Source organism: Eubalaena glacialis, chromosome 1, assembly GCF_028564815.1.
Source record: "Eubalaena glacialis isolate mEubGla1 chromosome 1, mEubGla1.1.hap2.+ XY, whole genome shotgun sequence".
Lineage (NCBI taxonomy): Eukaryota > Metazoa > Chordata > Mammalia > Artiodactyla > Balaenidae > Eubalaena > Eubalaena glacialis.
This window is the reverse complement of record NC_083716.1, coordinates 11,058,692-11,074,319: the sequence shown is the minus strand read 5'-3', so window position 1 is coordinate 11,074,319 and position 15,628 is coordinate 11,058,692. Positions and strand designations below refer to the sequence as shown.

General features: G+C 44.0%; 1 protein-coding gene across 8 annotated transcripts in view; it reads left to right on the top strand.

Annotated features, from left to right (window-relative positions):
- PLPP4 (phospholipid phosphatase 4) overlaps positions 1-15,628 on the top strand; it is a 440,221-nt gene that overhangs the window by 214,740 nt on the left and 209,853 nt on the right. For 4 of the 8 annotated variants that reach the window (XM_061192677.1, XM_061192651.1, XM_061192606.1 and 1 more), the window contains exon 1: positions 1,752-1,891. The exons of the other annotated variants lie outside the window; for them this stretch is intronic. In XM_061192677.1, coding sequence (XP_061048660.1) covers positions 1,836-1,891 — 56 coding nt within the window. In that variant the 5' untranslated portion in view covers positions 1,752-1,835. Of the gene's footprint in view, positions 1-1,751; positions 1,892-15,628 lie in introns of those variants that run through there. 8 annotated transcript variants of the gene reach the window in all.

Below are 15,628 nucleotides of genomic sequence, written 5' to 3'. Positions count from 1 at the left end.
AACACATGGCTTTGCAGAGGCTGTGCTCAGTTGATGCATATAGGTAAGCGATGTGTTAATATCATGGGCTCTTGTTAGTAATCTGGAACCTGGCCACCTGACAGTCTCGGATCTGGGTCATTGGAGTTCACTGAGTTACTATGGGCTCTCCTACACCACAACCCAGTCCAGTTGTGTCCAGGGTAGTTGTAGGGCCCAAGGCACAGAGGAGACAGACCCACACCTCCTTCCTCCAAGTCCTTCCTACTCTATCCACATCTGACACCCCACGTGACTGATTTATATAGTCATTCATTCATTCACCGAATACTTACCAAGCACAGTGTGCCAGGCATTGTGTATACAGTGACAAGCTAACTAGATACAGTTCCTGCCTCTGGGGCTTCCGGGATGGAGTCCCTTCCACACAGAGCCAGGATTGTTCCTCATCTGTCTGCCTCTCTTTCCTAGACCCTGAGATGTCTTGGCTCAGGAATCTTGGATCCATCATATGTCCCTTTGGAGGTAGGGTCTCTTTGCCCTTTGCTGATGCCTAAGGCCTCCTCCTAAGGTCTTCTTTCTTCCTACTCTCCCTCTTGTCTGAGGCTGAGCTATGGCTCCTCATCCCCAGGAACCACATTCGAATCCATTTTCCCAGCTCACAAAACCCAGAAGAGATCTGGGCCCCCCAGAGACAACCTAATGGTTATGGTTAATATGAGTTTTGCATCTTGAATGTCCATTTGGTTTAAATTAATAAAGACAAGTGCAAATTCTGAGAAATATACACAGTCCTGACAGGTGATGGGAAAGCAAAGCCTAACCCTCGCTGGGCTCTGGCTTGAGGTCCCGACCCTCAGGTCACCGGTGAGGATCTGGCCTTTGACTCTGAACCCTGAGGTTGAGGCTCCTGGTCCTCCTTGCAGCCCCTGCTGCCTCAGGTGCTGATGACAGTGCTGTGTCAGCCGTGAGCGACACTGATCGCCGGGGTAGGGACTGTGCCAGTCTCTTTTCACATTTCACAGCGCGGTCCAAAGCTGCTGGGGGCTGCGCGGGAGGGGTCCCCTGGCCTGGCGCTGGTGGCATGGCAAGGAGTCAGGCTCGCCTTTGCTCAGTCTGTGCCAGGACCCTAGAGTCTGGCTGGCTCTTCCTGAGGGCAAAGCAAAGCCTGCGAGTAATCTCGGGGGAACTTCCTAGAAAAAAAGAAATGATTCCAGGTTAGAAAGATGTAGGAAGGGCAGAAAACGGATGGGAGGGAGCGCTGGCTGGCACGAACAGTGAGTGCCAGGGCTGTCTGGAGCCGGAGAGAATTCCCAAAGCGCTCTCCTACTACCTGCCCACGTGCGTGCGTGTGCCAGGGAGCGAGAGACCCGAGAGCGAGAGTCAGAGGCCGAGCGAGGAGACGCAGAGGGGCCGCAGGCAGAGCCCAGTGAGCGCGCTGCCCGGGCGCCGAGCCCAGGGGCCGCCCACTGGCGGGGAGCGCGCAGGGGAGGCGGCGGCGGCGGCCGGGCTTCCCCGGGCTTTCCCTCGCCTGGCCGCGAGCGCACGGCGAGGGCTCAGAACGCGGAGGCGGTGCCCGGCGCAGGGGAGCGGGGAGTCCCCGAGGCGTCCTCCGCTCGGGGCCGGGAGCGTGGGAGCGGCCAGCGCAGCGTCCCTGAGCCCCGGAGCCTGAGGCAGGAGGTTTGGGCTGAGCCCTCCCCGCCACCCGCCCGCCCCTCCGGGCGCCCGCCCCCGCCCGCGGCCTGGAGCGCGCCTCCCTCGCCGCCCCGGGTCTGGAGAGCCGGAGCCGGCCGAGCTGCGGGGGAGCCGCGGACAGCACCAGCCGCAGCCGCCGCGGGAGCTGCTCCGGCCACACCATGCGAGAACTGGCCATCGAGATCGGGGTCCGAGCCCTGCTTTTCGGGGTCTTCGTGTAAGTAGTGGCGCGCCGCGGGCGGGGGCGCCCGGACTCGGGGATCCACGGACCGAGCGTCTCGGCGCCCCAAGTTTGTTTGCGTCCCGCCGGGGCCTGGATTCGAGGGCCCCTCTCCGCGCTAGGGATGTGTCCTAGGGGACCAAGAGAGACGCTCCCCGTCTCCCTCCTGGGACTCTGGGCGTGAAGGGACCCGCGTGCGCGAGGCTGAGACCTGTTCCCGTCACCCGCGTCGCGCGGGGGAGCAGCTCCGGCCGCCGCTCGGGTCCCCTCGCCTGCGCCTTTCACCGGCTCCGCACCACCTGCCGGGGGATTCTCGCTGCTTCCCTGGACGCAGACGCGACCCTCGTTGGCGTCCTCGGGAAGTTTCTCCTTGTGTGGGATCTTCCGAGCCCGACGTTTGCAGCCTTCGCTCCTAGCCGCATCGCTCATTGCCCGCCGCGTGCGCGTCCCTGGCTTTGGCGCCGCGGGTCCGGGTGAGCGTTTTCGCTGGAGGCGTTTGCCGTAGTTATCCCGCTGGAAAACTGTTGCTGCAGAGGCTCGGAAGTCCGGGGCCGCAGCCTGGGGTGCTGGCTTCATACGCCCGGAGCTCTGTGCCGAGTCCGTATCCGCTTAGGGCAGCAGCGGAATGCCCGGTGGGGCCCCGAGCAGCGGGTGCCCGGAAAGAGCGGTCTCGCAGGGGGCGCTGGAGCAGGTTCTCTCAGAGACATCTGAGCCCCAGTGCGCCCCGGGGACCCGCCGCCCGCCGCCCGCCTCCCGGCCCCTGTCGTGTCTCTGCCTTTCAGATCCAAGCCCAGAACACCAGCTCAGACCCACTTCACAGCCTCCTGTCATCTCCTGTCACCTAGGCACCCACATCTACACTTGTCCCTCCATTAGGGGGTCAGGTTCTCTGTCCTCCTGCGCCCATGGCTGTTTTCAGACACATTTTGCATATTTAAGTTGCATGAACTTTCTGGATTTGACTTTTTTTTTTTTTTTTTTTTTAAAGCCCACTGAGCTATTCCAAACAGGAGGCCCCTCTCTGGATTTCTGCCCCGAATACGGAGTCATTGGTGGCAGGTGGGAGGCTGTGAGATGACTTCTGTTCCGTGCAGCCCAGGGTATACACATACAAAGAAATGCCCTTTCTTGCATGTTTTTCTTTACGAGGGGCTAAATTCATCTAGTGTTTATTCACACCACCAGAACAAACCGTGAGCTCCCCCAGATGCAGAAAAGACCCCTCTCCTAGCTTCTGACTAAACACTAGTGTTACTCAGTGGGAAGAAGGAAGGAGAACTTCGGGTGGGTCCTGATGCACTTGGGAAAACAAAAAACACTTTTCCCTCCTCTTAATCTATTTTTGTACCTTTGGAATATACATTAAAACTAGTACTTGCCTTGTGGTCAGTTGGGGACAGTTTCCAATTGGCAGATAGGTTAAGCCCCATTAAATTATTGTGTGATAGAAATGATAAAATAGTGTTCAGTGCACAGTAGAATTTACCATTTGTTGGGTGAATGTTTGTGTGAGTAATACTGAAATAAAGTGAGGCGCAGGCTCTTTTGATTGCCGCTGGGAATTGTCAGATAAAAAAAGGGTCCAATAATATGTAAATATTTGTGTTGTTTTCAGATATCCCCTCAAACATCCCCCCAAACATTTACGAGATGTTTACAAATATATAATGAATGGTCTATGCAGTGGATTTGGGAATTTTTGATAATTATCATTTTATGTGCTTCTTGCTTCCTCTAAGGATGTTATGTAAAAACCAGGCAGTTTATATTCTTTTCTCCAAACTTCCCCTTTGTATTAATTACTTATTGGGGGATCTGCTATCACCCAAAGGGATACTCTTGGGCACTGATGGCATTTTTGGATGATTCCCTGGTTTCATATCAAATTGGAAATATTAACAGTGAGTCCAACTGTGGCTCTTTTACCTGCAAAGACCAGCTTTGGTATCTGTGCAAGACTCCCTGGGAATCTTGGAAGCTCAGATGCTGTTATCATCAGGCAGATAACGACTTCCGGAAGAACCGGTTTGAAGCACACAGATACAGATGACCCTTTGTTTTCTCAGATAAGCTTCTGGCGAAATGACAGAGGCTGACTTTCGCGGGGAGTTTTATTCTTCCTTTTGCCGGCGCTGGTCTGATGGCAAGCTTCAGTGGCTTGAACTCCCCTCTGCTCATGAAGGTGGTGGTCTCAGTAGCAGGGCTTCACTCCAGTAGGCTTAGGAAGTCCCTCTGGGCAAGCCGAATCCAGTTGCTCTGCTGTGGGGTCCAACTTAGCTGATACTATCTGGTTCTGCTTGGTATAGCTACTTTATTTCTCAGGATAAGAGAATAATCTTTTGGGGGGGGGGATACCTTACGTCTTTGCAAACTTGTGCCTCTGGGGGAACATCATCTGTGGATGCACCTGTTCTCTGATCAGATTTGCTCTGCATAAGAGTAGACTTCTTCCACCCAGTGCCCACGTGCTCCCAGAGATGTGAGGTTAGTGCTAATGCAATGCATTTTTGGATCCATAGGTAGTAGGGATATCTGCTTTCCCTTGTTCTCTTAAGGAACTGGTTCTCTGTCTGTAGACGAGGTTTAGTGCTGAGGTTTGATGATTCAGGGTTCCAAGAGGAGGCTTTCCATGGGACGCTCTCCACAGAGCACCCGAGAAGTACTTGGTCCTGCCTGAGAAGCTCAAACCACTGAGAAGAAAATTAGTAACGAGTAACGAAAATTAGGGCTGGCACGTAAAGTTTAACCTAAAAGGAAATAAATTGGTTTAAGGAATCAATGTTTAGGAAAAATCAAATTATGATGTGTAGCTTTGAGGCTGAATTTAGTGCTGTGAGGCTTGTGGGCCTAAAGGTCCAGTGCTGGCTTTAGCAGGTGCAGAAACACTCAGAGAACCTCTGCTGACGTCTTGGGTGGCAGCAGGATGGAAGGAGCCCGTGGGTGTGCCTTCTCTCTGCCTTGCCCGCAGTCCCTAAGTAAGAGCAAAGGGGCCTCTAGGCAGGACCTGGGGTCTTCAATCTCTCCCTCTGTCCTTCCATCCCTCCCTCCCTCCTTCTCTCTCTCCCTCCCTGTGGTTCCTGGAGGCTCCCTGTCTGGCATGTCCTTTCAGGAGCTGGGGGTCTGCTTAGGATGCCAGGCTGCTCAGGGAACAGCGTTTGCCTCACCTCAGATCCACCCAGCATCCTTCTTTGAGCTCTTCCTATGCAGGAGGCCTGTGCAGGTGCCGGGGATGGTTGGGGACTGAAGGCCGGGCGCCTCCAAGGAGCTCGAAGCCTGGCAGAGCAAGCACACCAGGAGCCACTATTTGTTATCCCCCTGCCTCCCCATCCAGTCGGCAGATGCATATTTGGCCTCTTCTAGGTGCCTGCAGTTGTAGTAGTAATTTTCTTTCTCTATCATTAGTAAACTTTAGTATGTGTAATTCCAAACAGACACAAGGAAACTTGGCACTTTAGCCGGTTCAGGTGACTTGCTCGAGGGCCCTGGCTGTCAGGAGGATTTTTGGGATATCGGCAGTAGCTAACAGGTCTTTCCTTCATTACCCTTCAGAGTCCAGTTTAAGACTCTGGGGGGTGGGGAGATGGTTATGGTAGTTGGAGCAGAGTGCTGAGTTTTACTTGGAGGAATTAATTAGTCCTAGGAGGAATGACAAGGAGGAGACAGGTGCCAGGGAAGGCTGCTTAGAGCTGACCTCTCTCACCTGAGTCTTGAGCAGTGCATGGTAGGTGCAGAGCGCCTGGGCCCAAGGACCTTCCTGCAGACAGAGTGTCCTGGAGCAGAAGCCTGGAGGCACATTTTGGGTGGGATCAGGTCACCACGTGTGAGCACAACGTGTGGGTGGTAAGAGGGGCAGGAAGTGATCCTGGGACAAGAACGCGGATGGTCTCAGTGCCCTGTCAGGAAGCGTGGACGTTCCCTTGTAGGCACTCACTGGGGAGCCCTGGGAAGTTTGAAACAAAAAAGCACCGTGATCAGATACATGCCCAGTGAGCGGAAACGGCAGTTCCCTTGGGCACCTAGGCCCTGTTTCCTTCTGGGAGTGACCGTGCACAGCTCTGGCGCCGCTGCTGGGCCCCTCTGTGCTCTCTGGGAGCCCACAGTTTATTCCGCCTTCCGTGCAGGTTACACGTCTGGAGTCTGCATGTCTGTCTTCTTTGCTTTCCGCACTCTCCCACCTGGGCCTTGGGTGGTTGGCACCTTCGGGAGAGCTCCCCAGAGGGCACTCAGTTTCCGATGATTGTGTTTATAGACCTCTGAGTGTTCTGCATCTATCCAGAGCAAGGCTTCCTGAAGGGCAGTCTGCTGACCACCTGCACCTGGATTACCTGGGGCTCAGTTCAGACTTAACTGGATCAACCTATGGAGTGGAGCCCCGGGAATCTGCATTTTCAACAGGTGATCCTTCTCTCCACCACGTTTGGGAACTACTGATGTGCAGTTTACAGTAGCTTGAGACCCTCTTGTGGTCAAGGGTCGCCTCTAGTTCTTTTCTCCTTTCTGGCTACACGGAAGACTAACGTTCCCAAACCCCTGCCTTTAGGTGGGACCGTAGGGAACATGGGAAGAGTGACAGGTGTCACCTCCAGGTTGAGGCAACATCATTCCCGTTCAGTGGCCTGTCATTGTCCTTCTCTGTTGATGGCGAGCATAGAGCTCTGTGTTGAGATGACAGAGCTGCCAGATGCCAACAGCAGGACAGCTGCTATTGGAGGTGAGCTCTGTGGAACAGAAGGAAACTTTTTGCATTTGGGGACTGATTAGCTCCAGTAGCAAACGTCTATTCTATTATATCTAACTAAATACACCTGTAATAATTTTGCTCCCTCTCTAGAAAGAGAGAGTTGTTTGAGGCAAAGTGTAAATGTTAGACCTTGGGCTTTGGAGCTGGAAGGTCTGGGTTTGGACTTTGGCTCTGCCACTAACTAGCAAGTTGCCTAAAATCTCTGAACCTCAGTTTTTTCATGGGGGAAGTGGGAATAGTTCCTACTTCATTGGGTTTTATTAAATAAGGTGCTGTGAGTGCCTACGGTACGTATACCAACAACTAGGTGTCTTCGTCCCACTCTTGTGAATTCCTGTTACTTATGTGTAGTGTCTAAGGATGGCAGTGTAGCGTAGTGGTCACAGTCATGGCCTCTGGCATTGGGTTACCGGGGCTTGAATCCTGGGTTTTCCACTTAGCTGTGTGAGCCTTTTAGCAAAGTATTTATCCTGCTTCATTCAGTCTGTGCTTCTCCATCGGTTCGACAGGAGTATTAACTGCATCCATGGATGTAAGCCTCGCGAGTATTAAACGAGAGAGTCTCAAATGGTGATGTTATTATTATTATCCTTTTATTAAGATGAAACCATAATATACACTAAAGAGAAATGCCATAGGTAGCTAATGATACTCTTATTACAAATGATTTACTACAGGATTTCTATAAAATAATAGACTCCTTTAAATATATTTCAGATGATTCCTTTTAGCCCCCCAAAGTGAGGTATGTAACTTCCCATGAGTTCATTTAGTGAGCTGTACCCCCATTTCTCAGCGTGGGCTGCTGTCTGTCTGATGGAAGGTGTTAGGGGGTATCTCAGCCCTGTAGCTTCTCAATGGTGACAAATTGCTGGCCTTTTACAACAGTGATTCTAGGACATTGAATCAGAAATGTTATCAGCCTAACAGCATTTGATAATGTGTAAGGAAAAGGCTGTGTTCATATCATTTACTTCTGAGTCTGTGTTCATCATACAGAGTTCTGCTAGAAGCCCGGTGCAGACAGTTCTTCCATCAGACACCCCCTCCACCCCAAGCTGGTGCATGCTGGACCAAGTATGCCCAGCACTTCTCCCCCGCCCGGGAAGGCGTCTGCTTTGTTATCTGATAAATGGAGCATCCTTCTGTTTGAAATATTATTTGCCACTGTAAAATGAGTCGGCTGTATCCAGAATTCTGAGAATTGTTGATGTTTTTCCACAGGGAGATAAATGCTTATAACACCATAAAAGGAGATCATTAGTTTCATAGCTTTTGGATAAAGTTATCTCAATTAGTTATAAAGATTATGCCTTTTATGACCCACACAAGGCTCGGAAAAGCTCCGTGCCTCTATTTTTCTGTGATTGTGTTTTTAAATATGAAAATCATCTTAGTGATATTGCTTCTTTAAAACATATAATCTTAGTGTTCTGTGGATGAATTAGAAACTCTGGTTCACAGTGAGGAAGTGAATTCGTACAGGACTTGGAGATGCCCGGGATGGGTGAGCAGGAAGCCGGGAGGGGCTGGGTCTGTGGAGCCCGGGGACGGCTTCATCACAGTCTTTTAATATGTGACTGTGAAAAATTGTCCCGCCAAGGTGAGGCACAGGTTGTTACTATGTCTCCAGCAAAAACAAAGGAGCAAGAAACAGGGTCAGAAGCTGCAGAGCCTCTAGGTTGGTTTGCAGAGAGGGCGCAGTCTGCTGATCAATGCTAGATACCTCTTTCTCCTTTTCCAACGGGTTTTTAGAACGTGTTTTTATTGAAATATTAGTTTGAAACATATAAAATTGCTGATATTTGACTGTTTTGACCTACAGAAACGGGAATTTCATTTTAGTCCAACCTAAAAATAATATACACAAAGAAAAGTGTATGATTCATAATTGTACAGCTGCCCAGAATACCTTCCACCCTCTGAGCCCCCTTCTGCCACCCTGAGGGTCTCCAGCACTCTGACTTCTAACAGCATTTTTGAACTCCATGTAGATGGCATCATGCAGTGTGTACTTTTTTCTGTGGCTTTTTTTGGGTTTTGTGCCCGGCTTCTTTTGAGACTCATCCATGTCGTGCATAGCTGCAGTTTGTTAATTTTCTTTGCCGTAGAGCATGTCATTGCATGACGGTACCTCTTCATTTACTCATTTTATGGATATCATTTATGGATATTTGGGTTATTTATGGTTTTGGCTATTAAGCATAATGCTGCTTTTGTTTTTAATGAATATATTTGTAATTCCTGTGGCGTATGTCCTGAGGAGTGGAAATGCTAGGTTACTCATCTGAGGTTTTTAAAGAGGATTTGGCTTCTTTTTGTCTGTCTCAAATTCTGAAAGAGAGCTGCAGTCTGTATGCTGCTTTAGTCTCCATTCGTTGATCAGTTACTTTGTGTAAAGTATGTGGTGGCCCTGGTGAATGACATGAGGATGCCTAGAACTGGGTCCCTACTCTGCAGCAGGGTGGGCAGCATGGCACCAAAGTCAGCTCATGGGCTTTGGAGTTAAATCCTGACTGCTGATGATAAAGATGTGCCTCGGCTTCCTCATCTGTAAAGTGGGGACAAGATATCTGCCCAGGAGGCTTAAAGATGAAGGTATGTAATATGTGACACATGGTAGTTGTTTAAGCCAATCTCCTTTCCTTCCTCCATCTCTCTTCCTTCCTATGGGGAGGCCGAGATACAGGTCAAAAGATATCTAATGTCACAATGTAATAATAATAATGAGTGTAGCTTTCAGCGCCACAGCAGCGATGAACCTGGAACTGGGATTTAGGAAGTTTGGGGAAAGTGTTCTGAATAATTGTCCAAGAAGCCATTGAGAAAGAGAAGTGGTTGGTATGTGTGTATGTGTAGGTATCCTTTAATAGACCTGTTTCTCCATCTTGGTTAAAGGAAACAAGTTTCAACAGTAACAGGTGCCAGCTTTGTACTAGGCACTTGTCACACCCTAGATGACTTAATCTTTGCAGTCCCCCACCCCAAGAAGTGATACTGTTGTCCTAATTTCCAGAATTTAGAGTTAATGCTTCTCAAATACAGAGAACTCTTACCAATCAGTATGAGAAGAAAAGAGCTTTTCCAAAAAAAAATAATAATAAGGACAGTGGACAGAACAGGGAACTAACAAAAATACAAATAACCAATCTTGTTTAAATCTTCGATTTCCATAGAAGTGCAAAATATGCATCTAAAAACAATAAAATACATTGCATATAGATTAGCACAAGCTTTTTATGGGCTACAATGAACGAATGCAGCCACCGAAAGTAGTTTTGTAGATAATGTAGGTAACTATTTGTTAGCTTGGAGGAAATCCATAAACTGTTAAGTGATAAAAAGCAGGTTACATAAGTATGCATAAAGCTACTGTAATGTGGTAATTAATAAAATCAATTTGTATCTATGTCTGTAAGAAAATAGCTATAAAGATAAACAACAAAATCTTAATGGTGGTTATTTCAGGCTGATGGGATTATGTAATATTTGCTTTTTTCTTTATACCATTTGTTGTGTAATTATTTTACAGTAAACATTTATTACTTTCACACATAATTAGAAAAATTGATTTAGATTTTTCCTGTTATGGGGAAAAAAAGAAGCTAATGAAATATCCTAGATAGGATACTGGATGATTGTTTTGTGATTGTTTTAGAAATATCTGAAGTGGGAATGTGTCAAAAATTAACCCTCCTATATTTCATATCAACTAAAATATTTAAAGGAAAATCAGAAGGTAAGAATTAACATGCAGGATGTGCAAGGTGAAATGGATATGATCAGATGCTGCAGGTGGAATTGTAAAAGGACATAACCGCTTTGAAGAGCAATATTGCAATGCATAGACAGTCATAAAGTTATTCCTGTCCTTTGACTTAGAACTCAAAAAATATGTTGAAACACTGATGTAAAAAGTGCAAAATCCTAAATCCTCATGTATAAAGATGTTCATTGCTGTGTTTCATACAAAGCAAAGTAAATATATTTGTCAAATACAAATAAATTAAAACTCAAATAGTCAACATTTGAAGAATGGTTTCATAAATTATGGATACAAAGAAATACTATATAGCTATTAAAATAATCATTTTGAAAATCAGGGTAAAATTTTATGATGTAACAGTTAAAGCACTATACAGACTATATCCTATTTCCAGACTATTGGAAATATATCTGATTTGGGCAAATATTAGAAAGGATTCCACCAAAGTGAATGTGATGGGAATGAATGTGTTTCTCCTCACTTGAACATTATTTTAAGATTATAAAATAGTTTTAAATATTAAAACAGTACAAAAAGTGTAAGTTTTCCTGAACTCCGTCACTTATCTCTGCTAATTCCATTCCCTTCACTTTTTAAAGTTAAACTTTTAAACACATATTTATATATTTTAAAAACTGAGAACACATTTTATCTATAGTAATTTATTTTTTTTACTTAATGTATTGATATCTTGGAGATATTTTCTATCTCTATAGATGTACTTGTTCTTTTTGCTGGCTGTGTGGTGTTCACCTGATTAACCTATACAAGGAGTTATAGGGTGTTTTCATCTTTTGTTATGACAAACGGCATGGCAATTGTGCATATATTGTAATGTACCTGTTAAAGTACTATTGTCATAAACTTGTGCAAATGAAATTTCTGAGTCATAGGCCACATGTATTTTGAATTTTGATGGGCACTGCCAAATTGCCACCCAAACTATTGGTTTACATTCTACCAATAGTTCAAAGGTGTCTATTTTTTGACATTCTTGCCAATGTTGGATATTATTAATGTTTTATATTTATACCATGGGAGAGAATGTAACATTTATATCTTTTCACTCATGTATTGGAAATTTGTATTTTTTTAGGTGAAATATCTTGTATTTGCCTTTATCCATGCTTTTATTGGATCTTCAAATTTATCTTACTGATGTGTAGCAGCGCTTTATTCCTTATAGTTATTGACCTCTTATTTCATAAGTTGCAAATACTTTTCCTCTGTGGTTGACTTTTAAGTTTCTTTGCAATTTCTGTTATTGTGCACATTTTAATGATGTAGTTAAATATATCAGTCTTTTCCTTTATGGTTTCAGAGTTTCTCTTCTATTTAGAAAGTCCTTTCTCATCTAAAACAGAAATATTCTTCTGTTTTTTTTTGTTTTTTTTGTTTTTTTATTTTCTGACACATGTTTAAGTAATCACGTTGATCAAAAGAAAATGTAAGATGAAACGTACATAAAAAGTCTATAAATATCAATAAAATATACACTTTCTGATTGTGAGGTTATGACATTCAACAACAGATTATGGTCTAAGCCAAACATAATGGAAAAAAAAGACTATTTTCAGGGAAAATGTACATATACATTATTAAATGCTAAAACTTTATAAATCCTCCCGATCCAGAATTGCTAGCAGATGCTGGGTTTTGAATTCAGAATGATAAAAGTCTCATCCAGATTGATCATGATTGTAGTCTTAATTTAAAATTTTAACATGTAAGGTTATACTTGAATTATTATTGCCTCTTTTCTTTTTTTTTTTTTTTAACATCCAGATCTGATTTATTTGCTGAAAAATTTGTCCAAATGGAAGATTCCAGATTATCCTAAATACTGCTTAGTATTATTACTGCCATACATGTTCTGCCCACAACTCCAGTGAGGACCTGGACAATGACACCTGTCCTGACATTGGGCATCCCTCCATCCCCCTCAGTACACACATAGCCCATGCATCTTTTAGAGGTCATTGGACTTCCCTAAGGTTAAACATGGGGCATATATTCTTTTTTTTTTTTTCACACACACACACACACACACACACACACACACACACACACACACACTGTATTTTATTTTTACAAGAGATAAATAGACTGACACCAAGCATTGTACATGGATGACCACAACAAAAGCAACGATTGCAATTACCAAACATGAAACACGCTCATACTATGTCATAATATTGACCTTCAGTCCAGTAATCCTCCACTGTAACAGCTCCTTTACTTTGCAGTGAAAATTGATTTGTATATTCTTTGCCTCTGAGTCCTTGTGGGATTTTTTCTTTTTTTAAATTCAAACAGAAAGTCACAAAAATTATACTCATCCTCATCAGTTCACTCAGTCCCATGTAATTAATTTTTTTTTTTCCATCTTGATCTTTTGTTAGCACTTTTACGAGCTCATCAGTTTTTCATTAGAGTTCTGAAAATGCTTATTCATTCAGTTCAGCAGTACAGTCAGGTACCAGAAACCTGTACTTGTCAGAGTCTTTTCCATGAATTTCCTGAAGATGAAACCCTTTTATAGGAACATATTTACAAAAGCATCAGAGTACACCCAGAACTGTCTGTAAATGACAAAAGACTTAAAAATGACCACGGTTAAAGATTTGATGAAAGTTCATAATAATGCAGTTGACAAGAAAATTAGTTATTTCTGAGATATACATTTTAAAGTAATAACTAGGATTATGACTTATAACATTATACCAGAACATATAAGATTTTTAGAAATTTCATGTAATGTCTGAAACATTTATATTAACATATTTCCATACAGATAACCCAATGAAAGTTTAGTATTAGTTGTTTTGTTTGTTTGTTTATACTGCAGGTTCTTATTAGTCATCAATTTTATACACATCAGTGTATACATGTCAATCCCAATCGCCCAATTCAGCACACCACCATCCCCACCCCACTGCAGTTTTCCCCCCTTGGTGTCCATATGTCTGTTCTCTACATCTGTGTCTCAACTTCTGCCCTGCAAACTGGCTCATCTGTACCATTTTTCTAGGTTCCACATACATGCGTTAATATACGATATTTGTTTTTCTCTTTCTGACTTACTTCACTCTGTATGACAGACTCTAACTCCATCCACCTCATTACAAATAACTCAATTTCGTTCCTTTTTATGGCTGAGTAATATTCCATTGTATATATGTACCACAACTTCTTTATCCATTCGTCTGTTGATGGGCCTTTAGGTTGCTTCCATGACCTGGCTATTGTAAATAGTGCTGCAATGAACATTCGGGTGCATGTGTCTTTTTGAATTATGGTTTTCTCTGGGTATATGCCCAGTAGTGGGATTGCTGGGTCATATGGTAATTCTATTTTTAGTTTTTTAAGGAACCTCCATATTGTTCTCCATAGTGGCTGTATCAGTTTACATTCCCACCAACAGTGCAAGAGGGTTCCCTTTTCTCCACACCCTCTCCAGCATTTGTTGTTTATAGATTTTGTGATGATGCCCATTCTAACTGGTGTGAGGTGATACCTCATTGTAGTTTTGATTTGCATTTCTCTAGTAATTAGTGATGTTGAGCAGCTTTTCATGTGCTTCTTGGCCGTCTGTATGTCTTCTTTGGAGAAATGTCTATTTAGGTCTTCTGCCCATTTCTGGATTGGGGAGTTTGTTTCTTTAATATTGAGCTGCATGAGCTGTTTATATATTTTGGAGATTAATCCTTTGTCCGTTGATTCATTTGCAAATATTTTCTCCCATTCTGAGGGTTGTCTTTTCGTCTTGTTTATGGTTTCCTTTGCTGTGCCAAAGCTTTGAAGTTTCATTAGGTCCCATTTGTTTATTTTTGTTTTTATTTCCATTACTCTAGGAGGTGGATCAAAAAAGATCTTGCTGTGATTTATGTCAAAGAGTGTTCTTCCTATGTTTTCCTCTAAGAGTTTTATAGTGTCCAGTCTTACATTTAGGTCTCTAATCCATTTTGAGTTTATTTTTGTGTATGGTGTTAGGGAGTATTCTAATTTCATTCTTTTACATGTAGCTGTCCAGTTTTCCCAGCACCACTTATTGAAGAGACTGTCTTTTCTCCATTGTATATCTTTGCCTCCTTTGTCATAGATTAGTTGACCATAGGTGTGTGGGTTTATCTCTGGGCTTTCTATCTTGTTCCATTGATCTATGTTTCTGTTTTTGTGCCAGTACCATATTGTCTTGATTACTGTAGCTTTGTAGTATAGTCTGAAGTCAGGGAGTCTGATTCCTCCAGCTCCGTTTTTTCCCCTCAAGATTGCTTTGGCTATTCGGGGTCTTTTGTGTCTCCATACAAATTTTAAGATGATTTGTTCTAGCTCCGTAAAAAATGCCATGGGTAATTTGATAGGGATTGCATTGAATCTGTAGATTGCTTTGGGTAGTATAGTCATTTTCACAATGTTGATTCTTCCAATCCAAAAACATGGTATATCTCTCCATCTGTTGGTATCATCTTTAATTTCTTTCATCAGTGTCTTATAGTTTTCTGCATACAGGTCTTTTGTCTCCCTAGGTAGGTTTATTCCTAGGTATTTTATTCTTTTTGTTGCAATGGTAAATGGGAGTGTTTCCATAATTTCTCTTTCAGATTTTTCATCATTAGTGTATAGGAATGCAAGAGATTTCTGTGCATTAATTTTGTATCCTGCAACTTTACCATATTCATTAATTGGCTCTAGCAGTTTTCTGGTGGCAGTTTTAGGATTCTCTATGTATAGTATCATGCCATCTGCAAACAGTGACAGTTTTACTTCTTCTTTTCCAATTTGTATTCCTTTTATTTCTTTTTCTTCTCTGATTGCCGTGGCTAGGACTTCCAGAACTATGTTGAATAATAGTGGTGAGAGTGGACATCCTTGTCTCGTTCCTGATCTTAGAGGAAATGCTTTCAGTTTTTCACCGTTGAGAATGATGTTTGCTGTGGGTTTGTCATATATGGCCTTTATTATGTTGAGGTAGGTTCCCTCTATGCCCACTTCCTGGAGAGTTTTTATCATAAATGGGTGTTGAATTTTGTCAAAAGCTTTTTCTGCATCTATTGAGATGATCATATGGTTTTTATTCTTCAATTTGTTAATATGGTGTATCACATTGATTGATTTGCGTATATTGAAGAATCCTTGCATCCCTGGGATAAATCCCACTTGATCGTGGTGTATGATCCTTTTAATGTGTTTTTGGATTCTGTTTGCTAGTATTTTGTTGAGGATT